This window comes from Notolepis coatsorum, assembly GCF_963971535.1.
Source record: "Notolepis coatsorum genome assembly, chromosome: 3".
NCBI classification, from domain to species: Eukaryota; Metazoa; Chordata; class Actinopteri; order Aulopiformes; family Paralepididae; genus Notolepis; species Notolepis coatsorum.
Genome location: NC_140167.1, coordinates 179,840,003 through 179,867,388, shown reverse-complemented (window position 1 = coordinate 179,867,388; position 27,386 = coordinate 179,840,003). Strand labels below are relative to the sequence as shown.

At 48.5% G+C, this 27,386-nt stretch overlaps 1 protein-coding gene across 1 annotated transcript in view; it reads right to left on the bottom strand.

Annotated features, from left to right (window-relative positions):
- Window positions 1-27,386, bottom strand: part of adcy5 (adenylate cyclase 5) — a gene marked incomplete at both ends in the record, with an annotated part of 340,988 nt that overhangs the window by 6,160 nt on the left and 307,442 nt on the right. Inside the window, 2 exon segments of the mRNA XM_084311459.1 lie at window positions 462-620; window positions 1,820-1,936. Coding sequence (XP_084167585.1) covers window positions 462-620; window positions 1,820-1,936 — 276 coding nt within the window.

Sequence of the window (27,386 nt, the reverse complement as noted above, 5' to 3'; positions counted from 1 at the left end):
TCTCTGGTCTGCATCCCCTTAACAATTGTGTGTATTGAGCCGTACTGTATTGTACCCATTCTGCAATCTGTTATGTAATACAATTTTCAATCAATCAATCAAATACACACACATACATACAGACACATACCGATACACAGACACACGCACATACATATGCATACGCAACACTCACACTCACATACAAATGCACACACAGACAAACACACACACACACACACACACACACACACACACACACACACACACACACACACACACACACACACACACACACACACACACACACACACACACACACACACACACACACACACACACACACACACACACACACACACACACACACACACACACACACACACACACACACACACACACACACACACACACACACACACACACACACACACACACACACACACACACACACACACACACACACACACACACAGCCGTACCTCAGGAAAGCTGCAGATGGGTGAGTTGTCTCCACAGAGGTTGTGCTGTGAGCCCAGTGTGATGTTGAGGTGGCGAGCGTGACAGCCGCTCACATTGTCCTGGCTGATGTTCAGCTCGTTGCTGATGCAGCTACGCAGGTCACTGGTGCTACAGGTGAACTACAGGTCAAAGGTTAGCCGGGTTAGAGTGTGTGCTTTGCTTGCTTTAAGTTATTCTGTTTTTGTAAAGTACCTTAGTTGGAACAAACTGGTTTTGTATTTAAAGAGCAAATGAACACCAACAATGAATCCAGTGAGAGATTGCCATCTAATGGTTAAATGAATCCAGTGAGAGACAGTCATATATATATTTTTTTTATCCACTTTTTCTATTTTTCTCCCATCCCAATTTTGTGTATCCAATTCTTCCCTCCCCTGTCTTGAACATTGCTAGACTATGCCTCCCACAGGTCGGTTGTAGTGAGGACAGAAACCTTGCATCACGTGTCCCCTCCGGTACACGAGGAGGCAGCCTGTCGCATCTTTACACCGCAGCAGCTCGATCTCTCAGTGGCGAGGAGTAACGCGTGGGAGGCTCACACTGCCCCCGTCACTTCCTGCTTCCGTCGCACCGGCGTCACCAAACCGACCTGTAGGAGTCGCTGTCCACAACGTCAAATCCCCACCCACCGGCTTTCCCACCCTCTAACACTGCCAATTGTGTTAGTATGAACGACCGGCCAGCCGGTAGTAACACCGAGAGCTGGGCACCAATCAGCCGCCCCGAGAGACAGTCATCTAATGGTTAAATTAATCCAGTGAGAGACAGTCATCTAATGGTTAAATTAATGCAGTGAGAGACAGCCATCTAATGGTTAAATTAATCCAGTGAGACTGCCATATAATTGTTAAATTAATCCAGTGAGAGAGTCATCTAATGGTTAAATTAATCCAGTGAGAGACAGTCATCTAATGGTTAAATTAATCCAGTGAGAGACTGCCATATAATGGTTAAATGAATCCAGTGAGAGACTGCCATCTAATGGTTAAATTAATCTAGTGAGAGAATGCCATCTAATGGTTAAATTAATCTAGTGAGAGACTGTCATCTAATGGTTAAATGAATGCTGTTGCAGTCTGCTATTGGTTGATGACGCTGCCCTGGGGTGTAGCTACTGAATAGAGCACTTGTATCACCATTGAACATACTGTTACTGTTGCTGAGTGAAAGGCCAAGCACTCATTGGTGATTTATTGGATTTATTTTTTGAATGAAAATGAGCCTTTGAGCCTTTTACATATGCAGCATGTATGGTAGCCACATAACTATTATGTTAATGTAGCTGTATGTTAATCAGGTGGTCACATGAAGAACTTACCATGTTGACGAAGGCTGACAGAAACACGACGAGGATGGTGACCACGCCCACCAGCGTGCTGTTCAGTCTGGACTGAACTATCTTCTTAGAAAGAGTCTGCAGAGGCATTGGGAAGACCTAGCACCACGGAGAGAGAGAGAGACAGAGAGAGAGAGAAAGAGATAGAGAGAGAGAGAGAGAGAGACACACACAGAGAGAGAGAGAGAGAGAGAGAGAGAGAGAGAGAGAGAGAGAGAGAGAGAGAGAGAGAGAGAGAGAGACAGACAGACAGACAGACAGACAGACAGACAGACAGACAGACAGACAGACAGACAGACAGACAGACAGACAGACAGACAGACAGACAGACAGACAGACAGACAGACAGACAGACAGAGAGGTGAAAAAGGGGGAGATGGAGAGAGAGGAAGAGGCGGAGGAGCTGCTCACCACCTCTTCCAGCTGACGCCCTCTAGGGGGCGCTATAGTTCCCTGACCACCAAATAATTCCGTATGGACACTTCTCACTGATGTACCTGCACTTAAAACTCTTGTGTCAATCTCGTAAAATATTGTCTGTTGTCATTGTGCCTATGTTTGATCTTACGGACATCAACTGAGCTTAACCCACCATGCTGTACCGAAAGCTAATTCCCACCGACCTCGGTTGTGTGGTCATTAATAAATTATTGATTGATTGATTGATTGATTGATTGATTGGTATTGGATGAGTAGTAGGCAACACGCACAACACCACTTGCTTTGTCTCTTCTGTGGCCGCAGGGAATCAATTCCCCCTGGAGCTCCGAATCCAAAGAAGAAAGTCAATTCCTGCCCATGGTATCACCTCTGCACCGAGGTGCTGCCCTTCTAGCTATTAATATGTTTACGTCGAGGTCAGTGATCTTCTTAAAGGTCTGTATTAAAGCGAGTCGATGTTTTGACGTCTCGGGGAAAAGGTCCTTGTGACCAAGACGTCGACTCACTTTAACCCTTTCACTACCACACTACAGAAGGTTAATACATCGATGCAGAGGTGATACTGTGTGTGTGCGGGAATTGACTTTCTTCTTTTGACAGTAGAGCAGGGGTGTCAAACTCATTTTCACAGAGGGCCACATCAGCATTATGGTTGCCCTCAAAGGGCCAAAGACCGTATAAATGTTAATGTAATGTAAAATAAATGTAGCTACACATTTACATATTGTTAAACATGGTGTTTCTGTATTTATTACTTATTCAAGTTATACATATTGGATATTAATTTGCATAAATGTAAAAATATATGTTAGCTTATGTTATTTTAACAAATAATTTTAGTTGATCAGAACCCCATATTACTCCACCAATCAATGATCAAACCATTCAAGTAAATAACAAAGAAGAATATCATCAAATACAAGCTATGACATTAAGTTTGTTCAAAACCTTTTTGTCACAGTCAAGAGGGGCAGAACTAACAACTGTGAGCTGCAAAGAACACGTGGGACAGATGTAGCAGATGTTACAAAAACAAATGGCTGCACACAACCTTGCAGAGGCCATACATCCAACTAATGGAAGATAGTTTAATTAACTTTAATTAACAGATTGCAGAATGGGTACAGTACAGTACAGCTCAATACACACAATTGTTAAGGGGATGCAGACCAGAGAAAGACTTTCGACTTGTTTACATCAGGGTCCCCCATTTTCAATTCGTAATGAAATTGCTATTATGTGTCTGCATGAACACACAACTGTAACTGTACTCAAAAATAACAAAATAAGGGTTGTCTCAGTTCACAACTATATTGGTCAAATTTTGGGTGGGATTTGTTTGCGTCCCTACAGCTTCTTATTCAATTGAGCGAGATGCTCGGTTATGTCACACAGCCAGTTTGCATCCGACAGTTCAGACAATATTTCTTCAACCCTTTGTTACCTATTCCGCCTGGATCTTTTTTGTATTTTGGGCTGTAAAATTGTCAAAGAATGTCTGAGGAGTAAGTGCTTTTGGCTTTTTTCCTTTGTTACCTCAGATGTTCAACATACATGTATGTGTAAGAATGTGTAATAACTAAGGCTGTCAAAGTTAAAGCTTTATTAACGCATTAACCCACAATTATTTTAACACTGCTATTTTTTAACCCAATATTAATGTAAAAAAAAAAAAAAAAATTTTTTTTTTTTTTTTTTTTTTTTTTTTTTTTACCTGAGCTCTTGGGGGGCCACATCAAATGACGTGGCGGGCCGGATTTGGCCCGCGGGCCGTGAGTTTGACACCTATGCAGTAGAGTATATTATTCACATGTTGTAATAAGACTCGTGCAACACGGTAACAGCTACACTGTTTCAAGGCCTCGTGGCTTCTTTGTCAGGTAGGTTTTGAATGAAGTCGGTTCAGACGTTTCTCATTAGAAATTACAACGTTGTCGCGTTGTAATGCGATAAAGTAAGACAAACACTGGGAGCCGTTACAATGTTGCCAGTGTTTTTGATTCACTTCCTCGACTCAGCACCTGGAAAAGAGATCAAAAGAAATTTCTTTGACTATCCAGCGATTTTGTAGTTACCACAATTCTTTACACCATTTTTCTCACGATTGAACTCTGAAACGTTGAGAAGTAAAATGTTTACTTATAACAACATTTTGAAAATATGTTTTAGTTACTGCGGTTAGCTTCTGCAGGGCAGCATAGACCGGACACAGAGTGGACTACAGAGTTGGACCGGGACAGCGCTGTGGCTAAACCACAGCCAGACGGCTTGTCTGATGGGGTTCCTACAGACCAGGTTCTAAAAGGCTTGTCTGATCCGGTTCCTACAGACCAGGTACTAAAAGGCTTGTCTGATCCGGTTACTACAGACCAGGTTCTAAAAGGCTTGTCTGATCCGGTTCCTACAGACCAGGTTCTAAAAGACCCGTCTACATTTTAAACCAGCGTGCAGGTGGGCCGCCTGCTCACAGTAAAACATCCTCGTAATGATGACTCTCTTTGGTATCAAAGTGACACGCGGGTCGTGCTAGTTTCTGATGGAAAGATGACATAAACCCCAGAGACCCACAGCAACAGCAACAGAACTAGACCAAACCCAGACCTGGGAGAAAACATGACAAAAGACCCGTCCAGGTCCAACTTGGATTCTTGTTGGGTTTTTTGGGGGTGCTGATGAGTAACGTTACATCTGAAGACCTCTAGTTCATATACTGTATATTATTGAGTATACTATACAACAACATAGTGTAGTATATATATTAATATACTAATATACAGTAATAGGCTATTTAACTCTATATAGAGTGAGGGGCGGCGTGGCTCAGGGGTAGAGCAGGTCGTCCAATGATCGAAGGGTTGGTGGTTCGAATCCCGCTCAAGCCCATGTCCATCCCACTGCCGTTGTGTCCTTGGGCAAGACACTTAACCTACTTGCCTCGTATGAATGTGTATGCATGTGAATGAATGTTGGTGGTGGTCGGATGATTATTCGCCACGCTTCCGTGAGTCTGCCTCAGGGCAGCTCTGGCTGCAATTGTAGCTTACCACCACCGGTATGACTGTGTATGAACGAATAATGGACTCTGTAAGCGCTCTGGGGTCTGGGGTGTCATGAAGAGCGCTATATAAATTCAATCCATTATTATTGTAACTGAGGGGTACAATTCCCTGACTGTATTGATAAGTATGGTATCATTAAACCACTACCGATTATGTACTTTAACTACTGGCCACACAGTACATGATGTAGATATGATAAACACTTTCCCACCTGATGAAACGAAGTCCACACAAATGTATAAATCGAATATTTTATATAGCAAAGGGTATATACAACGTTCACTTAATGACATTTATGATTTGAATGCACTTGTAAGGCAAATGAGTATTCGTAGGCAAATCAACATTGAATGTCCAATCTCTGGTTACGCAGGGAGCAAGTATGCAACCTGGTTCTTTAGGGAACTATAGCGATGGTACTTAAATGATTATAGCTGGATACACTAAAGGGGGGTCCCGCTGGTTGTAAGTCAGTAGGGGGGGGGGGGTTAGGAGAGCCGCTGGCGATATCCCATCTGGCCAACGATTTCTTGGGAGAATTCAGAGTGCTGAACACGGTGCCCACAGAACCTCGGTCCACAGATGAATACAGCTGGGCCCTCTTGTAGACGGTAGCTGCCGGTCCACAACGAAGAGACGTGAGGCGACCTCACTCGGGGTAGAGCGCCGTCTCACCTGGACTCCTCTCGGGGGTAGTTCCAACACTCAGCAGTGTTGGCTGTTATCCATGGCATAATCAAAGCACCCAAAGCAAGTAGATAATCCAAGCCGTGTAGGGCTCGCCGTCGTCCGGGTGAAGTAATCCAATGTGCAGGTCCACTCGTCCTGGCCCAGAACTCCTCGGATGAAAGCACCACACGTGGTCTGCCCAGCCTGGTTAAGACTCTAGATAACGCCAGGAACGATGGGGGTACTGCTCACTTTATAACTCTAACCGAACGATGCACCATACATAATAGACTATTATTAACTTAATAGAAATACGTCCCACTCGACGGTATAGTGCCAAACTATGACAATTCAACTATTAATCCACACGATGTCTCAATGCCTATTCTGAGGCCAAGTAGGCCATACTGCACCACACGTGGGTCGTGGGTGAGGCTTCACGTCTGTTACTAGGTTGGAGGGTAAAGGACTAATGGACTAAAAAAAGTTCTACTTTACTTGCGCCATATATATATGCGCTGTGAACAAATAGTACCATTCGTATTTCGCCAGACGTATTCCTACGCGGAACCGGGCTTGTAACGACATGTTCGTCGGCACGATTGAACTTGAACCAAGGGGCTTGGCTGCTGGCGCCAGGTTCTTGTCCAATGGTAGAATGAAACTATTATGGGCTGTTAGTAGACTAAAGGGATATTCAGTGTATATGTACAAGGAATATACAAGGGATATCAAACGATATACAAATACTATTAAATATATATCCATAAATAAATATATATATTCGGTTTAATCTGATCCTTCACAACAGCCGCCCCCTAATTAGTCCCACCTAATTAGCTAAGCAGAGACAGATTAACCGCACTGTCTACCACTCAAGGTCCGCTGTAAGGGTCAGTCAACTCACAAAGTCATGGGGTCATGGTCGTCATCGATAGTGTCTGGGAGTCTGGGCAGTTCTATTAGCCTCGCCACAGGTCGTGTGTAAGTTCGCCCTTGGACGAGCACCTCAGCTGCTCGGACCTTGCCATCGGCACCGGTGATCACTTTGCTTACGCGGCCAGCCGGCCACATAGCTCTGGGTAGTGACTGGTCGATAATCATGACGACTGTTCCTTCTGTCAAATTGTCTCTCTCTTTTACCCACTTCTGGCGGGTCTGTAGAGACGGTAGGTAGTGGAGTAGAAAGCTGTTCCAAAACTTGTCAGCTAGTACTTGACTGTACCTCCACATTCTTCGGCCGTTCGCTTCTTCAGGCCTGTACATTGTCTGGGGTAGCGCGGGGTCCAGCCGCGCCATCAAGAGTGTGTTGGGGGTGACTGGGTCGACATCTGCTACATCACTGGAGACGTAGCCGAGGGGCTTGGAGTTCAATACTCCCTCGATCTCCGTGAGGACTGTCATTAGGACTTCTTCCGCCACGGTCTGGGCCCCAAGCACGGCGTACAGGGCTGTCTTTATAGAACGTACTTCTCGTTCCCAGATTCCACCGAAGTGGGGTGCGTTCGGGGGATTAAACTGGAAGTCAATCTGGGATGGAGCGAGGTGGGTCTTAAGTTCTGGGCCCATAGCTTGGAAGCTCTCTCTCAGCTCTCTTTCTCCGCCTTTGAAGTTTGTCCCGTGATCAGACAACAATGTAGACGGTTTTCCTTTCCGTGATGTGAATCTTCGGAAGGCCATAAGGAATGAGTCTGTGCTCATGGTTGGAATGAGTTCGATATGTATCGCTCTGGTGGTCATGCATTTGAATACAATACCCCACCGCTTCTCGGTTCCTCTTCCTCTCTTTATATACAACGGGCCAAAACAGTCCATGCCTGTGGAGTGGAATGGCTTGTCGCCGAGTCGGAGGCGACAGGGAGGTAGGTCAGCCATCCGGGGTATGCTGGGCTGCGCGCGCCACTTTCGGCAGTCTAGACAGGTTCGCTGGAAGCGTCGCACTGCTTCTCTTCCTTGAAGTATCCAATAACGACGTCTGATCTCCGCGAAGACTCTCTCTGCTCCTGCGTGGTGTACATCCTCGTCGTATTTCTTTATGATCAGCTCTGTGACCTTGTGTCGGCTGTTCAAGACTATCGGGTACTTAACGTCATCCGGTAGATCGGGGGCTCTCCGCAGACGACCACCCACTCTGATGAGATTATGGGCGTCGCTCTCGGGTGCCAGGTGGAGCAATCTGCTGTCTGATGGGACGGGCTTTCCTCCCTGTAGACAGTCTAGCTCATCGGGGAACGAGTCTCTCTGGGCTCGTTGTAGTAGAAGAAGTTCTGCTTCTTCGTAGTCAGCTGCTGAAATGTCGGCAGTGGGCTGAATCTCTGGGTGGTGCCGCAGAAATGTCTTTAGCTGCGCACTCTGTAGGGTAATGCAGTCATCTATGTTGGGGTCTGTGGAGGCGACTGTGCTCAGTCCACAGAACATAGGTTTCTTGTTCTCAGCCTCCTCTTTACTCGCTTCCCGTGGGGTGGGCGTAGGCCACTCTTCTTCCGGGAGCTTGAGGAATTCTGGTCCGTCACTGTAGATGTTGCGACGGGTGAGGTCATCTAGGGACATTCCCCGGGTGATGACGTCAGCTGGGTTGTGTTTGGTGTCCACATACCGCCAGCTCGCTGCTTCTGTTAACTCTTGAATCTCGGTGACTCTGACTCCCACGAAGACCTTGTATCTGCATGAATCAGACTTGATCCATGTGAGTACTGTCGTGGAATCTGACCACAAGATTGTTCTGTGCACCGGAATGGTGAGTTCACGTTGGATTAACGTGGCTAGATGCGCTCCTGCTAGGGCTGCGCAGAGCTCTAGACGCGGGATAGATTGTTGCTTTCGTGGGGCTATTCTTGAGCGAGCCAGGATGAAAGCAGTGTGTATCTCTCCTCCCTTCTCTTGGGCACGCAAGTAGGCCACCGATCCATAGGCTACTTCGGAGGCGTCACTGAAGACATGTAGATCCATCTTGCATGTCTCTGGCCTCACTGTGGGTGGGAAGTAGCTGCGGCGTATATTGACGCCTGGGAGTGAGCGGAGCTCCGTCTCCCACTCTCTCCATGTGGAGGCAAGGTGTGCGGGTATTGGGTCGTCCCAGCCCTGGTCCTTGTCCCATAGTGCTCGTACAATCATCTTTGCCCTGGTGGTGTAAGGTAGAATACATCCCAACGGGTCATATTGTCTGGCGAGTGTTCTGTACACACTCCGTCTGGTGGTCGGTGTGGCAATGTATGACGCCGTGGATGGCTGATACATCGGCGAGCGTTGGGGGAGAGGCCTCCTAGGCGAGTCTCCTCTTGCGCCTCTCTGTGGGCTGGTACCGGCAGGGTACCATGGCCCGCTGATCCAGGTGCTATTCCTCGGGGCTGGTCGTGCGTCATGCTCACCCGTGAATAGAGTCGGGGGTCTGTAGCGCAGCGCCGCGGGGGTATAGCCTGGGCTGTACTGGACCTCCTGGTCCGGTGGAGTACTGTGCTGTCGTCGGGCTTGGTTCTCCTCCTCTCCCTCTTCTTCTTCTATCAGGTCCTCTAGATCCTGTAGTCGTTTATTTAGCTTCTCCGCAGTGTATGCCGCTCCTTCCTTGTAGCTGGGTCTCGCTTGGACCGGTCGGGGAAGGGGGTCTGCGGGGGGTATAGGCTTGGTCTGTTGGTCAAGTTCAGGGTCGCTTGCTCGGTTAGGAGACGCTGCCCTTGACTGTTGTCTCGACGAGTTCCTTGAACCCCTGGCGGAGGGAGAGGGTGTTGCCTTGAGGATCAGCTGCTCCATTAGCTGCGCTTGTAACTTGTCGCGCTCGGCTTGTAGTCTGTCGCGCTCGGCTTCGCGCTTGGTGAGATCTGCTTCTCTTTGGGCACCGGCAGCGGCGCGCTGGGCGTCGGCCCGGTCTCTTGCCATATTCTCTTCCGTCTGAAGGCGTCTCATCTCCAGGCGTATGCGCTCTTCTTCGCTCCGTTGTTGCGCTTGGAGTTGTTCGCGCTCGCTAAGCGTCTGTGCTTGGAGTCGATCGCGTTCACCCTGGAGTCGATCGCGTTCACCCTGAAGTCGATCGCGTTCGGTAGAGGCTGTCAGGCTGACGAGGAACGCCTGTGATAGCATCCTCTCCGCTTCGCTGGGGGAAGACGGTTGTAGAGGTGAGCCGCTCCTGGCTGTACTCGTTGGGGAGTCCTGGAGCTCTATTTCCTCGGCGCTCTCCTCCTCTTCTTCCGTGCAGAGTTCTCTCTCTGTAGGGTTGTCTTCCTCCCGGGGCTGGTCGGGGACTACTTCTTCGGTATTGGCGGGGGGTAAAGGCATGTCAGCTCCCTCCTGGTCCCCACCGTGAGCTTGGTCAGTTACATTAGAACCCACTAGGGCCTCTGTGGTCGGGGTAACCTGGTCGTTAAGGTCAGACATAATTTTACTTTCTACTTTTACCGCGTTTACCGTTTGTCGAAGGCTAGGTAGTTGACTGACAGCGTAATCCTCTAAGTACTGAGGTGTCTGTCGTCTGCGCCGCGGGCGTTCTACGTTAGGAGGACCGTTTCGTGGAGTGTTCATCATAGGCCATTTCAATATTAATAACACTATATTAATATTACACTAGTTACCCTCCGGCTCGAAGAACCAATTGTAACTGAGGGGTACAATTCCCTGACTGTATTGATAAGTATGGTATCATTAAACCACTACCGATTATGTACTTTAACTACTGGCCACACAGTACATGATGTAGATATGATAAACACTTTCCCACCTGATGAAACGAAGTCCACACAAATGTATAAATCGAATATTTTATATAGCAAAGGGTATATACAACGTTCACTTAATGACATTTATGATTTGAATGCACTTGTAAGGCAAATGAGTATTCGTAGGCAAATCAACATTGAATGTCCAATCTCTGGTTACGCAGGGAGCAAGTATGCAACCTGGTTCTTTAGGGAACTATAGCGATGGTACTTAAATGATTATAGCTGGATACACTAAAGGGGGGTCCCGCTGGTTGTAAGTCAGTAGGGGGGGGGGGTTAGGAGAGCCGCTGGCGATATCCCATCTGGCCAACGATTTCTTGGGAGAATTCAGAGTGCTGAACACGGTGCCCACAGAACCTCGGTCCACAGATGAATACAGCTGGGCCCTCTTGTAGACGGTAGCTGCCGGTCCACAACGAAGAGACGTGAGGCGACCTCACTCGGGGTAGAGCGCCGTCTCACCTGGACTCCTCTCGGGGGTAGTTCCAACACTCAGCAGTGTTGGCTGTTATCCATGGCATAATCAAAGCACCCAAAGCAAGTAGATAATCCAAGCCGTGTAGGGCTCGCCGTCGTCCGGGTGAAGTAATCCAATGTGCAGGTCCACTCGTCCTGGCCCAGAACTCCTCGGATGAAAGCACCACACGTGGTCTGCCCAGCCTGGTTAAGACTCTAGATAACGCCAGGAACGATGGGGGTACTGCTCACTTTATAACTCTAACCGAACGATGCACCATACATAATAGACTATTATTAACTTAATAGAAATACGTCCCACTCGACGGTATAGTGCCAAACTATGACAATTCAACTATTAATCCACACGATGTCTCAATGCCTATTCTGAGGCCAAGTAGGCCATACTGCACCACACGTGGGTCGTGGGTGAGGCTTCACGTCTGTTACTAGGTTGGAGGGTAAAGGACTAATGGACTAAAAAAAGTTCTACTTTACTTGCGCCATATATATATGCGCTGTGAACAAATCGTACCATTCGTATTTCGCCAGACGTATTCCTACGCGGAACCGGGCTTGTAACGACATGTTCGTCGGCACGATTGAACTTGAACCAAGGGGCTTGGCTGCTGGCGCCAGGTTCTTGTCCAATGGTAGAATGAAACTATTATGGGCTGTTAGTAGACTAAAGGGATATTCAGTGTATATGTACAAGGAATATACAAGGGATATCAAACGATATACAAATACTATTAAATATATATCCATAAATAAATATATATATTCGGTTTAATCTGATCCTTCACAACAATTATTATTATTATTATTATTAAATAAATAAATAAATAAATAAATAAATAAATAAATAAATAAATAAATAAATAAATAAATAAATAAATAAATAAATAAATAAATAAATAAATAAATAAATAAATAATAAAGAAACGTCAGGAAACGATGCCTTTATTGCTTTTCAATGATAACAACCCAGGGGACAGAGGTTGTGCTGCCAGCGGGGCTGACTGTGTTCTTTTCAGATCTTATTTCCCTCATGGCCCGTCACCAGCCAATAGAGCGCGGGGAGGACATTCATGTAGAAAGTGTCCTGAGGGCTGTGTGAGGAGCAGAGGTATGGTCTCTGACATCATCGGCCCTGCTGCCGTCACCAGCCAATAGACCGCAGGGAGGACATTCATGTAGAAAGTGTCCTGAGGGCTGTGTGAGGAGCAGAGGTATGGTCTCTGACATCATCGGCCCTGCTGCTGTCGCAAACCATCCAAAAAAACAAAAGGAAATTACAAAAAAAAAAAAAAATAGTCCTACAATGAAGCAATCATTAGTGTCAAGCTGTCAGCTGCCGGCAGCAGCATTGACTCATACCTGCGTACACATGCGTTTGCGCAGAAAAGGAGACAAAACGACACGCACACACACCCCCACACGCAAGAGGGGGTGGACACACAATCGATGGCATTTTCCCATGTGCCCCGTACTCCTACTGTTTATACAAGACACTGTTGTATTGTTGTGAGACCCCAACTATGGTAAACATGGCATTCTCAGATGGCTACACATAAGCAGCCTGGCTAGGCTAGACTGGAGGCTAGACTAGATGCTAGACTGGAGGCTAGACTAGAGGCTAAAGTATTAAGTCAAACACTAAACACTTTATTAGTGACTAATAATGATACAATGAGTTATATGCATATTCATATTCTGGATAAGGTGGATTCTGGGATTTTCATATCCATTATTATTATCATCATCATCATTACAGCTCTGTGTGACGGGAGTACTGTAATCATTCGTGTGTGTGTGTGTGTGTGTGTGTGTGTGTGTGTGTGTGTGTGTGTATGTGTGTGTGTGTGTGTGTGTGTGTGTGTGTGTGTGTGTGTGTGTGTGTGTGTGTGTGTGTGTGTGTGTGTCAGTGGTGTGTCCACAACAGCCATAACTCCTACAGTTCTGATGCAATTTGGATGACACTTCGCACATAGGTTGACAGGTTGAAATCTCGAATATTTTTCATATCGGTCAATGGCAAGTATTTGATTTGAATTCATTTTCCACCATTGTCCACTGAAATCAATATTTCAAGCAGCACCGTCAACTCTTCACCTTTCGGAACGCTCATCAAGCATGGATGCCATTGGATGTAGAAAGACGGGGCTGTCAGTAGCAGCACAGCAGTGGTAATGACGTCTGCGTGGAGACAACCTGTGTGCGAGCAGCAGCAGTTCAGCGAGGTAGCTGTCACCAGTGTTGTAGGACTTGAGTCCAGGACTCGGACTCGAGTCAGAGTCCTGGACACATTACCGGGACTCGTGACTCGACTTGGACTTGAGCACTGATGACTCAGACTTGGACTTGGACTCGAGCATTGACTGCATTCGGACTCGGAAGGTGCAGACGAGGACTCAGTCTTGTTAATTGATAAATACAGTTATTCTTTTGTTTTTGTAATAGGCCCTAATCATTTGGCATAAGATATTGATGGCTAGAGCATTTGTTTGGCTATTGTGTCACAAAGTAAATAAACTCCCTTTGAAATGGTGACCGCTGTGTGTCATTTATGTTTAATGTAGACCTTTTTTTATTTGTACGTCAGCTCTTTGACTGCCAGAGTGGAGTGGACTCAACCTTGATGACTTGGACTCGGACTCGGATTAGGGTAATGGGGACTCAACTCGGACTCAACCTCTTCTTTGGTGACTCTGACTCGAACACTGGGGACTAGAGACTCGAGACAACACTGGCTGTCACACACAGGTAAAGGTATGTGGTGTGGACATAGGCGTCTCTGTAGAGGGCCCTTCTAGTTATTAATATGTTTACATCGAGGTCCGTATTGTGATCTTCTTAAAGGCCTGGACTAACATCTTGAAGAAGGTCATATCACTCAAACGTCGGTGTCACTACGTTTTGAAGTGAACTAGAACACCTGTGTGTGCTGAGTCAGGTGAACAAAATAGACCCAGATAAGCTGCTGTATGTCCCTCCTGGAGAGATTAATCAATTTATCAAGTGCATTTTTTGTTGTGTCCGAACCAGACACAGAATGGTGAAAGCTGTACAGATGTCTTCTACGACTATGACAGGCTTTTCACAGAGACGCTTCATTTATTGGTCCCTCTCCTATCGATACAATTTCACACCCACCTCACACTGGTCACTTTCATTAGCTGTCAACCAGTGGAGGCTGCTGACCAAATTTTTAGGTGAAGCACAAATTATTATATTATATTATATATTAAATTATATTTTTAAAACATCCCCCACTGTGTGTCAGTGGTCAGTGGACACAGATGAAAACATATTAACATTAAGTGACAGCGGACCTGACCAGATGAAAACATATTAGGTGACAGCGCACCTGACCAGATGAAATCATATTAGGTGACAGCGCACCTGACCAGATGAAATCATATTAGGTGACAGCAGAGACGCTGGAAGGGGGGGTGCGGCAGGGGCTGCAGCACCCCCTGCTGGATGGGAGTGTAACTGCAACTGCAAGGTTGTTTTGGCATTTATTCCATTGTAACCGAGGCTACTCAATGTCAAAGAGCGAAGCGGCACTGCAGATTTACCCTACTTCATTGCCAGATCGTCATAGGGGCGCTGTCTCGATAATGCAGTGTTATTAACAGCGTGTAGCCCACGCATGAACCGGTTGGGATTCGAATAGACGCGGCCTGGAAGCGTCAACGCGGAACTGGAAATCCGTTGGTATAGACTTTAGAGTAGGCTGCTACAGTAACGTTAGTACTAGTTTGAGTTTGAGTTTAGAGACAGCAGGGTAGCTAGCGCTAACGGCGTGAAAGCGAAAGTATGAGTCAGTTTCAAGTTCCCCCCGCCAGAGAAATTCACCTTCAAGGCAGAAGACTGGACAAAATGGATAAAGGACTGACTGAAGTGGAGAGCTGCCTGTCGCCCATTCTAACGCAGGACCCTTGAGCAGGTAAGCGATTTTAGATGTATAATCACTTTGGAAGTGTGCGGCTGTTGTCCGAATAGTGAACATTGAAAAATAAAGGCACGACATACAGTACAGTACAGCTCAATACATACAATTGTTAAGGGGATGCAGACCAGAGAAAGACTTTCGTCTTGTTTACATCAGGGTCCCCCATTTTCAATTCATCATAGTATCCTCTAGTGAACGAGAGTGTTGGTTATGACGTGACAGACAGTGGAGCTGTTTGCAGATAGCGAGCATTTTGACGTGTTGCGTGGTGGCGATGTCTCGCAGACAATACAACTACAAGTATAATTATATAATATATATATTTTATAAAAAAAAAATAATAATTATATAAAAAAAAAAAATTAATTAATCAAAAACTATCGATATCTCAGCACCCCCACTTTCCGCGGACTTCCCGCGTCCCTGGGTGACAGCGCACCTGACCAGATCAAAACATATTAGGTGACAGCGCACCTGACCAGATGAAATCATATTAGGTGACAGCACACCTGACCAGATCAAAACATATTAGGTGACAGCGCACCTGACCAGATGAAATCATATTAGGTGACAGCGCACCTGACCAGATGAAATCATATTAGGTGACAGCGCACCTGACCAGATCAAAACATATTAGGTGACAGCGCACCTGATCAGATCAAAACATATTAGGTGACAGCGCACCTGACCAGATCAAAACATATTAGGTGAAGGTGACAAGGAAGCCACAGACTCATACCCCCCCGACACTCAACTAACCGCCTCGGACAGTCCTTCATACCAGTGGCCATTGTGGTGTAAGCCAATAGCCTAAAGGAGTGGGCTGGACTTGAGTAGAGGTCAGAGTGCAATTGTGTATGCTCACGACATGTTGTATGGATATACACGGAGGTACATTAAAAGCTATAACCTAAAGGTACCTACTGTCTGACTGACTCATTGAGGTATAGGAACACACTACACGACATGGTGTCTGAAGTGGACCTACTTTGAGCCAAGTTCGACGGGGGATTTCATAGTGTTTGTTCGAAGCTAACGGGAAGCTAACCAGCTAATGCCAAGGAGACGACGCAGGAGGAGAATAATGGACGGTCAAGCACAAGCAGCGGGAGCTCCATTACCTGCGCAAAATGCGGTAGTTCTTCCGTCCGCAACTTTCACTATAAACCCTCCAGAACCTTTTGACTTTTCTAAACCACAAGAGTGGGAAAAATGGAGCAGGAGGTTTGAACGCTTCAGACTAGCTAGCAACCTGAACAACTCACCCGAAGCTAACCAGGTAAACACGCTGATTTACTGCATGGGGGATGAGGCAGATGACGTGCTGCGTGGTCTCAGCTTGACCGTCCAACAGCGGGGAGAATACAGCGCAGTGAGGGAAGGATTCGATGGCTTCTTTATTCCCAAAAAGAACATTATCTATGAGAGGGCCAGGTTCAACAAAAGGATGCAGCAAGCATCAGAAACTGTGGACTCATTCATTACAGCACTGTATGCTTTAGGTGAAAACTGTGAGTACAGGGGGCTGCACAATGAACTGTTACGGGACAGATTGGTAGTTGGTCTCAGAGACACAGGGCTATCAGAAAGGATGCAGTTAGACAAAGATTTAACCCTGACAAAAGCCATTAACATGGCGAGGCAGTCTGAGGAGATTAAGAGACAACAGACTGACCTAAGGAGTGAGATGACTAGTAGTAGCACGATTGAGGTGGATGCAGTGCATGCTAGCAAGGGGAAACCCTGGGCTGTAAACAAAGGACAGCCACATGCCCAGGCTAAACCAAGGCAATGGCCTCCTAAAGGAGAGGACTATAAATCTTGTTTCAGATGTGGTAAACCTTCTCATCCAATATCACAGTGTGCTGCTAAAAATGTAGTGTGTCACAACTGTGGTAAGCTGGGCTGTAACTGAGGGGTTACAAAACCCTGACTGTATTAAAGATTGTGATAGATTAAACCACTGCTAGGTATGTACTTTAATTACTGGCCAGACAGTACATCGAATAGATATGGTGGACACTCATAATAACACGGCATTGACAAAGAAATAGTATTTGAGGGTATTTTATTATTATGCAACATTAGGTTACAGAATGAGAATTAAGGTCGCGCTTGTATGGCGAAGAATATGCATAAAGTCAGTCAGTAGCATGAGTCACTGGGAATAGCAGGATTCCTACGATGGGTACTAGGCTGACGCCACCTGGCGTATAATAGCAATTATAGAAGGTAACGCTGGTACCGCCTGGAGACACTGGGTTCCTCTCAGAGTTGTAAGGTCTAGAGGATAGAGGAATGTTCGGATACTCAGTCTGATTCAATGAAGAATAAGGGGGTTCACGTACAGAAGCCAGTCCTTGTAAATCCAACGATCAGCAACAAAAGCAATAACTGTAATCCAATGCTCGATAGCAAACGATGATAGCTAGCCAGCCTCTGTCCATGAGGCCAGCCAGAGTGTAAATCCTCACGAGGTTAAATCCCAAACGACAGTGGGAATCAACGATGCTCTTCTCCGGGTAACACGTTCCACAATCAATATAATCCAACCAGTAATGGTTCTGCAATCGCCGCCGCTGGTTCTCCTGTGCACATGTCCAACAGGTTCTCCAACTAGGCCTCCTCGGGTACTGGCACCAATGTATTTAGTCCACGCACCCTGGCTAAGGTCCACTAGCTAACACGAACGAACCGCTGGGTAATGCTACACACGAACGAACTGTGGTTGGCACGATATACAATAAATGAACGACTATTTACTTCACATTAAACTAGGTCGAACTTGACGTTACTGCATTAAACTCTGACACTCTACTATTCAATTCGCACGTGGTTCTCAACGCTCTGTTAGACGCACTGCTGTTCACTTCACTGTTACCGAACACAGACAGACTTTAGACGAACTGCTGCTGTGCGCACCTGCGCCGATATATATACTTAAGTGGCTTTCTAGTTCCAAACCTAACCACTTGCCCGGAATCAATACACTGCCAAGGGCATGTCCTGACTAGCCCAGACTCGCCCTTGAAACCTGTCTGAGTGCGAGACTGCCTGGCGCCGTCGTCAGGGGGCATTATCCATAAGGAAAGTGAATATTACTATGATTCGAACGCAGGCTTAAAGGGATATAACGTGTATATATAAATAATATACAAGGTATATAAACAATAAATGTAGATTCTCAGCTTTAATCTGGCCCTTCACAACAGCCGCCTCCTAATTAGTCTGCACCTAATTAGTTAAGGGAGACAGATTAATAGTCCAGTCAACTGATCAATATCCGTTGTGAGGAGTAGGGCAATCTACAAAGTCAGTGGGTCATGGTCGTCATCAGGGGAGTCAGGGATCTCCGGCAACTCTATCAGCCTCGCCAAGGGCCGGGTGTAGGTCCGCCCTTGGACTATGACCTTTGCCGCTCTGACCTCCCCATCGGCACCAGTGATCACTTTGCTTACGCGGCCGGCCGGCCACGCAGCTCGGGTTAGTGACTGGTCCATGATCATAACGACTGTGTCCACCTTCAGGTTGTCCCGGTCCTTTACCCACTTCTGCCGGGCTGGACGGGATGGTAGGTAGCTTGGGAGGAAGCGGGCCCAAGACTGGTCGGTCGGTGCTTGGTTGTGTCTCCACCTCCTCCGTCCGTTCCTCTTGTTCTTTCGGTACCCCGTCTGAGGAGGGGCCGGGTCCGGCCGCCCCCTCAAGAGGTAGCTTGGGGTGCTGGGTTCGAGGTCAGCTACGTCGCTTGGAACGCAGCTGAGGGGGGTGGAGTTCGGAACTCCCTCTTCTTGAGCCCACTGTTCTCTCACAGGCCTCTCGTCTAATGTCAATAGCCTCTCAACGGGCTGTACGAGAGAGTGGCCTGTGTCGCTCACCTTTGTGTACAGGCAGCGTGTAGACATGGGTTGGCTGGAAGGCCCGGAGAGAGGGCCTTGGAGCGTCCAGCCCAGGCGGGTCTTGACCGCGACTGGGCATCCTTTGGGTCCGATGTGGGCCGCCTCGATTGGGACAATGAGGTCCGCATGGTCGGAGCCTATGAGCAGGGTCGGTGTGGCGCCGTCGATGAGCGGTATAGGTAGTCTGCGTAGGTGCGCGTACTTCGCCATCAGCTGTGGGATGGGGTAGTTGTAGCTTGACATACCTATGTCATGGCCTGTAAATGCCTTAGTGATGCTGTACCGCTTCTCGGACTGCCCGACCGCTGCTATTGTGAATGAGACGTTTTTGCCCTTTATGGTTTTTAGGTCTCTCTGAATAGTGCGGATTGTCATTGTTTCTTTGGTACCCCGCAGGCCCAACTGGGCTGCGGCGGAAGCGAGGAGGAGAGTCTTTTCAGACCCATCGTCGAGGACGGCGTAAGTGTCCAGGACCTTGTCCTCGTAGCTCAGGAGCACTCTGACCACTTTGATGAGCACTCGGGGGCTCCCGCTATACTTGGGGTCTATGTGGAGCACTCCTGTTGGTCGGTTGCCTTGTCGGGCTAATCTTCGCTGGTGGGCCCCACACAGTGATGCGCGGTGAGCGGCGCCCGCCATGTACGCCTCACGCCACTGATCAATTTCGGCGGGGTTCAGTGTCTTGTATTCGTCGCACTGTGCCAGCCAGTGTCCGCCATCGCAGTAAGTACATGCGATCTGCCCTTCCTCTTTGGCGAGGGAGTTGTAACCCGTCGGTGGTGGCGCCGACTCGTGGTAGTGCGGGTGGCACCGTGAGTCCCCGTGTCTGCTGCAACAGTCAGGACACCAGGGGGTGGTTTCAGGACTGGTCTGTGGTGACACCGCCTCGGCCTGGTACATCACCGTGACGGGCCTACTTTGGTTTCCTGGCGAACGCTTGTTGCTCTCATGCAGGACCTCTAGATGGGCGCCGTCACACTTGCCGCATCTTTTCTTCAGGCGGCAATCGGCTGCCATGTGGCCGCGTGCGCAGCGGAAGCAGCGGCGTTTGTCCTTAAGCCACTGACCTATTTTGGCTGTGGTTAAGTCTTTGAAGGCGTCGCACTGTGACAGCTGGTGTTCACTGTCACAGTACTGACAGACAGCCTTCCACTTCTCCTTGTGGGGGTTGTGGCTCGTCTGCCGTGATACAGCCTCGGCTTGGTGCATCACGGTCACAGACCGGCGGTTGTCGTTGAACCTTCTCGGTCCATCTTTCGGGTCAGAGCCACTCCACACGAATGTGTCTAATCGTAGACTGCTGACCTCCCTGGCGAGGAAATCAGCCAGGTCTAGGAGGGATGGTTCTGGGCCGTTGGGGTCACTGTGGTCTTTCTGCCGCCGAAAACACTCTTGACGGGCTGGAGGGAGCTTCTCCAGTATCCGCTCCACGTTAGAATTTGCATACAGTTCATATCTCCCATTCTCCTTTTGGGACCCCAGCATCCCCACGAGGGATTGTACCTTGATAGAGAGGTCATCCAGTGCTCTATTGTCTTTGGCTGGGGGGAGGCGGTCGATATCTCGTATTTCTTGGATCACGTAATCCCATGCGTCCATAGCGCGTGTCGAGGGCCACCAGAGCAGCTGAGTATGGGGTGCTTGAGTTCGAATATGCCAGCGCTATGTTATGCGCTCTGGGCACCTTGAGATGCTTGAGGAGGATGGCATATTTATAAGACTCGTCGTGGACATCGGACATTATAGTCTCTAAACACATGCGTAATTCTGTGTACTGTGCTCTGTCCTCACGCGTAAAGTCTGGGAACGTCGGTGTGCCAAGGTAAGACGCCATGGATGGCTGGGACACCGATGAGCGTAGGGGGAGAGGCCTCCTGGGCGAGTCTCCCCGTACGGGTGGTCATGGGTTAGTACTGGGTGGGTACCGGAGGCCGGGCCCCCAGGTGCTGTTCCTCGGTGCTGACTGTACATCAAACTCACCCTTGAGTTGGGTCGGTGGTTTGTAGCGCAGTGACTCGGGGCTGAGGTCGGGGCTGTACTGGGCCTCCTGGTCCAAAGTAGGTTCGTGCTGGTGGGCTTGATATCCCTCCTCTTCCTCCGCTAGGTCTTGGAGTCTTCTAGTTAGTCTCTCGGCGACGCAGGCCGGTTCTTCCCGTTGGCTGGGTCCCGTATAGACCGGTCGGGGAGGGGGCTCGGCGACGTAGGCAGGTTCTTCCTGTTGGCCGGGTCCCGTGTAGACCGGTCGGGGAGGGGGCTCGGCGACGTAGGCAGGTTCTTCCTGTTGGCCGGGTCCTGTGTAGATTTGTCGGGTAGGGGAAGGTGCCCTAGACCCGTGTCGTGATGATCTCCGGGAGCTCCGTGTGGAGGGGGGGGGGGGGTCGCCCTGGCGATCAATTGTTCTATCATCTGCGCCTGCAGCCGGTCGCGCTCCGCTTCGCGCTGTGCATTGGCGTGTTCTCGCTGGATGTTCTCTTCAGTCTGGAGGCGCCTCTCCTCCAGTCTGATGCGTTCTCTTTCGTTCTGTTGTTGCGCTTGGAGACGTTCTCTTTCCACTGCAGACTGTTCGCGCGCAGTCTGTTGTTGCGCTTGAAGACGTTCTCTTTCCACTGCAGACTGTTCGCGCGCACTCTGTTGTTGCGCTTGAAGACGTTCTCTTTCCACCGCAGACTGTTCGCGCGCACTCTGTTGTTGCGCTTGGAGGCGGTCGCGCTCACCCTGGATACGGTCTCTTTCGGTTGAAGCTGTCAGCGTGGCGATCAAGGCTTGCGCCAGTCTCTGGTCAGCCTCGCTGGGGGATGACACTGACGGAGGTGATCGGGCGCTGACAGGGCTTGGTGGAGACCTGTTCTCTTGGCGCGCTCCGAGGTCTATCTCTTGAGCGCGGTACTCTTCTCTTGGTTGCGCACCGAGGTCTGTCTCAGGTACGCGCTCTTGGGTTGGTTGTGCGCCGGGGTCTATCCCTGGGGCGCTTTCTTTATTCTGGGGCGCTCCGGAGTCTGTCCCGGTGGCGCTGTCTTGAGGTATAGTCACGTCATGTCCCGCTTGGTCCCCCCCGTGAGCTAAGTCAGTTTCGTTTGAACCCACTGGGGTCTCTACTGGAAGGGCCGCCAAGTCGATAGGATTGGGCATGCTTAAACTATCCGTTTTCTCCGTATTTAACGTCTGTTTAGATAAGCTAGGGGGTAAAACGAACACGAAGTCCTCCAGATATGGAGGTGGCTGACGTTTGCGCTGCGGGCGCTCTAGTTTGGGGGAGCCGTTTGGAGAGTGTCCACCGCTGGCCATATCAATATTAATATGATATTAAAAGATTACTGATACCCTCCGGCTCGAAGGACCAATTGTAACTGAGGGGTTACAAAACCCTGACTGTATTAAAGATTGTGATAAGATTAAACCACTGCTAGGTATGTACTTTAATTACTGGCCAGACAGTACATCGAATAGATATGGTGGACACTCATAATAACACGGCATTGACAAAGAAATAGTATTTGAGGGTATTTTATTATTATGCAACATTAGGTTACAGAATGAGAATTAAGGTTGCGCTTGTATGGCGAAGAATATGCATAAAGTCAGTCAGTAGCATGAGTCACTGGGAATAGCAGGATTCCTACGATGGGTACTAGGCTGACGCCACCTGGCGTATAATAGCAATTATAGAAGGTAACGCTGGTACCGCCTGGAGACACTGGGTTCCTCTCAGAGTTGTAAGGTCTAGAGGATAGAGGAATGTTCGGATACTCAGTCTGATTCAATGAAGAATAAGGGGGTTCACGTACAGAAGCCAGTCCTTGTAAATCCAACGATCAGCAACAAAAGCAATAACTGTAATCCAATGCTCGATAGCAAACGATGATAGCTAGCCAGCCTCTGTCCATGAGGCCAGCCCGAGTGTAAATCCTCACGAGGTTAAATCCCAAACGACAGTGGGAATCAACGATGCTCTTCTCCGGGTAACACGTTCCACAATCAATATAATCCAACCAGTAATGGTTCTGCAATCGCCGCCGCTGGTTCTCCTGTGCACATGTCCAACAGGTTCTCCGACTAGGCCTCCTCGGGTACTGGCACCAATGTATTTAGTCCACACACCCTGGCTAAGGTCCACTAGCTAACACGAACGAACCGCTGGGTAATGCTACACACAAACAAACTGTGGTTGGCACGATATAAAATAAATGAACGACTATTTACTTCACATTAAACTAGGTTGAACTTGACGTTACTGCATTAAACTCTGACACTCTACTATTCAATTCGCACGTGGTTCTCAACGCTCTGTTAGACGCACTGCTGTTCACTTCACTGTTACCGAACACAGACAGACTTTAGACGAACTGCTGCTGTGCGCACCTGCGCCGATATATATACTTAAGTGGCTTTCTAGTTCCAAACCTAACCACTTGCCCGGAATCAATACACTGCCAAGGGCATGTCCTGACTAGCCCAGACTCGCCCTTGAAACCTGTCTGAGTGCGAGACTGCCTGGCGCCGTCGTCAGGGGGCATTATCCATAAGGAAAGTGAATATTACTATGATTCGAACGCAGGTTTAAAGGGATATAACGTGTATATATAAATAATATACAAGGTATATAAACAATAAATGTAGATTCTCAGCTTTAATCTGGCCCTTCACAACATGGGCCATTATGCTAAAGTATGCAAATCAGCCAGTGGTGTGAACGCTGTCACAGAGGACAGTAGTAGCATATTTTTAGGTAGTGTGGAGGCAGGAGATGACCCATGGACTGTAGACATCGGCATCAGAGACTCCAAGGTCAGATTTAAGATCGACACAGGGGCAGATGTTACAGTCATGCCAGAGCAGGTGTATGCAAAGCTAGTTCAGTCAGGCTCAGAGCACAAGCTGATCAGTCCATGTAAGCCACTGTTTGGGCCCGGACGGGTGCCACTAGAGGTGAAGGGAGCTGTGAGGGAAGTGTTGTGCTATGGAGATAGGACTGTAACTGAGGATGTTTACATAGTTAAAAACCTCCATACATCCCTGCTGAGTAGACCAGCCTCTGTCAAGCTTAATCTAGTAGCTAGAGTAGATAGCATAAGCTTAGACACAGTGAAGGAGAGCTACCCAAAGCTCTGGGAGGGGTTGGGTCTGTTGCAAAAGGAATACACAATCAAGCTCAAGCCTGATGCCAAACCGTTCGCACTCAGTGTTCCACGACGAGTGGCGCTCCCATTGATGGGAAAGGTCAAGACGGAGCTTAAACGGATGGAGCAGCTGGGGGTCATCACCAGGATCGAGGAACCTACAGACTGGTGCTGCGGCATGGTCGTAGCCCCGAAGAAGGCGAAGGACGAGGTCCGCATCTGTGTGGACTTAACCCCTCTGAATGAGGCTGTGTGCAGAGAGAAGTTTATTCTCCCCTCAGTTGACCAAACCCTCGGCATGCTAGCAGGAGCACAACTCTTCACCAAACTGGATGCTAATATGGGGTTCTGGCAGATTCCTCTGGCGAAGGAGTCTGCACTCTACACTACATTTATCACCCCATTCGGCCGTTACTACTTCAATCGACTACCATTTGGAATTTCTTCTGCCCCAGAACATTTCCAGAATCGGATGGTGACAGAAGTCACAGAGGGTCTCGAAGGAGTCGCCTGCCATATGGACGACGTCCTCATATGGGGCTCATCTCAAGTGGAGCATGATGCAAGGGTGCATGTTGTCCTGGAGAGGTCGCAAAAGGCCGGAATCACTCTCAACATGGACAAATGTGAGTTTGGCATGCGAGAGGTGAAGTTCCTTGGACACGTTGTCTCCGCGGAGGGGGTGAGGTCAGACCCGGACAAAACAAGAGCGGTTCAACACATGGACCAGCCAACTGACATGACTAAGCTCAGGAGCTTCCTGGGCATGGTCAACCAGCTCGGGAAGTTCATTCCTAATCTGGCGGAGAAGGACAAGCCGCTGAGAGACTTGCTGTCTAAGAAGAACCTGTGGGTCTGGGGACATGAACAGCAAAAGGCATTCGACAACCTCAAACAAGAGCTCTCATCTACACCTGTTCTCCAGCTGTATGATCCTAATCGTGACCTGAAGATTTCGGCAGATGCCTCGTCATACGGATTGGGAGCGGTCATGCTACAGAGAAACAATGACGTCTGGGCACCTGTAGCGTATGCCTCCAGGTCTCTCACACCCACAGAGCAGCAGTACGCCCAGGTAGAAAAGGAGGCTCTGGCCCTGACCTGGGCGTGTGAGAGGTTCAATGACTTTATCCTGGGTCTGCATTTCGAGTTGGAAACAGACCATAAGCCACTGGTGAGCCTGCTAGGGGGACAGGCGCTCGACGCTCTCCCACCACGGATACAGCAGTTCCGTATGCGTCTCATGAGATACTCTTACTTCGTCACTCACGTTGCGGGGAAGAGTCTGACTACAGCCAACACCCTGTCGCGTGCGCCTCTGGAGGATGGCGGCACCGGACGGGACAAAGAGCTGATGGAGGACGCCAATATCTACGTTGACTCCATCATGGATAACCTACCAGCAAGTAGCAGCTACTTACACGATCTCAGGGAACAGCTGGGCAACGACAGTGTGTGCACACAGGTCATACAATACTGCGTGCAGGGGTGGCCAGACCGCAGCAGACTGGAAGGGCCGGTGAGGCACTACTGGGCGGAGCGCGCCGTCCTGAGTGTGCATGATGGACTGCTGCTGAGAGGCACGAGATTGGTGATCCCCTCCACAATGAGGAAAAGTGTATTGGAAAAGATACACGAGGGCCACCAGGGGGTGGTCAAGTGCGGAGACCGGGCAAGGCAGGCTGTGTGGTGGCCAGGGTTGAGCGGTCAGATAGAGGAGCTAGTTCTTAACTGTAGAGCGTGTCTCGAAGAGCGGGTGAACACGCGTGAGCCACTCATGCCAACTACACTCCCCGACAGGCCCTGGCAGAAGCTGGGGGCAGACCTGTTCTCCCTGAACGGTAGCAACTATCTGCTCGTGGTTGACTACTACTCCAGGTATGTGGAGATAGCCAAACTAGGCCCAACAAGATCATCAGATGTCATAGTTCACCTCAAATCGATGTTCGCTCGGCATGGAATTCCAGAGACTTTGATATCTGATAACGGGCCCCAATTTTCGGGACAGGACATGCAAGCCTTCGCTGCACATTATGGCTTTGTGCACACAACCAGCAGTCCGAGATTTCCCCAATCGAACGGCGAGTCGGAACGAGCAGTCAAAACGGTTAAAAACCTGCTGAAGAAATCATCAGATCCATATCTTGCCATGCTCGCATACAGGGCGACGCCTTTGAGTAATGGTTTCAGCCCGGCACAGCTGCTCATGGGACGCCGTCTGCGCACAACGGTGCCTACCTTCCCAGCGGTGTTGGAGCCAGCACTTCCCGATCTAGGGAGACTTCAGCAGAGGAAAGAGAGAAGAGATGGATGGATTCGAAGCACTTCAACCAGAGACACAGGGTGAAGAATCTCACAACGCTGTCACCAGGAGATCCGGTGTGGGTCACCGATATGAAGTCACCAGGCACAGTGACAGCCGCACATCACACACCACGGTCCTACCTTGTCAGCGGGCCACATGGCACAATCAGACGAAACCGTCATCACCTAGTGCCTATGCCTGAACAGAGACATGAAGCCCGACACAGTCATACACCACAGGAGGACATTCCTGTTTCTCCTCAACCAGTACTGTCTAGTATGGACTCACCTCGGGTCTCCCCTGACACGGTCAGAACAAGGTCAGGCAGAGAGGTAGTCAAACCTCATAGACTAGATCTGTGAGCGGAACATTGTTTGATTTTTTAATGTACACGTAAAGAGTGCATTGTTTGATGTTCTAATGTACACGTAAAAAGTGCATTGTTTAACCAGTTTCATAAACACATTTGTTCTTAAGTGAATGTTATGTGAAGATGTTCATGTGGAACTGGGAAATGTTAATGTTATTCTAACAGGTCAAAAAGGGAGATGTGGTGTAAGCCAATAGCCTAAAGGAGTGGGCGGGACTTGAGTAGAGGTCAGAGTGCAATTGTGTATGCTCACGACATGTTGTATGGATATACACGGAGGTACATTAAAAGCTATAACCTAAAGGTACCTACTGTCTGACTGACTCATTGAGGTATAGGAACACACTACACGACAGCCATCAGGCAGTGGGCAGGGACTGCTGCCAGACATCGACCTAGAACTAATAGGAACCCAAGTAGGACAATAACACTACCTTATGCATACTGCACCTTATGTGGATACTGTGATACTGTGAATAATGAATAATGTATATTTCAGTTAGTTAGATAGTAAATTATAACACTACCTTATGCATACTGCACCTTATGTGACACTGTGAAAATAT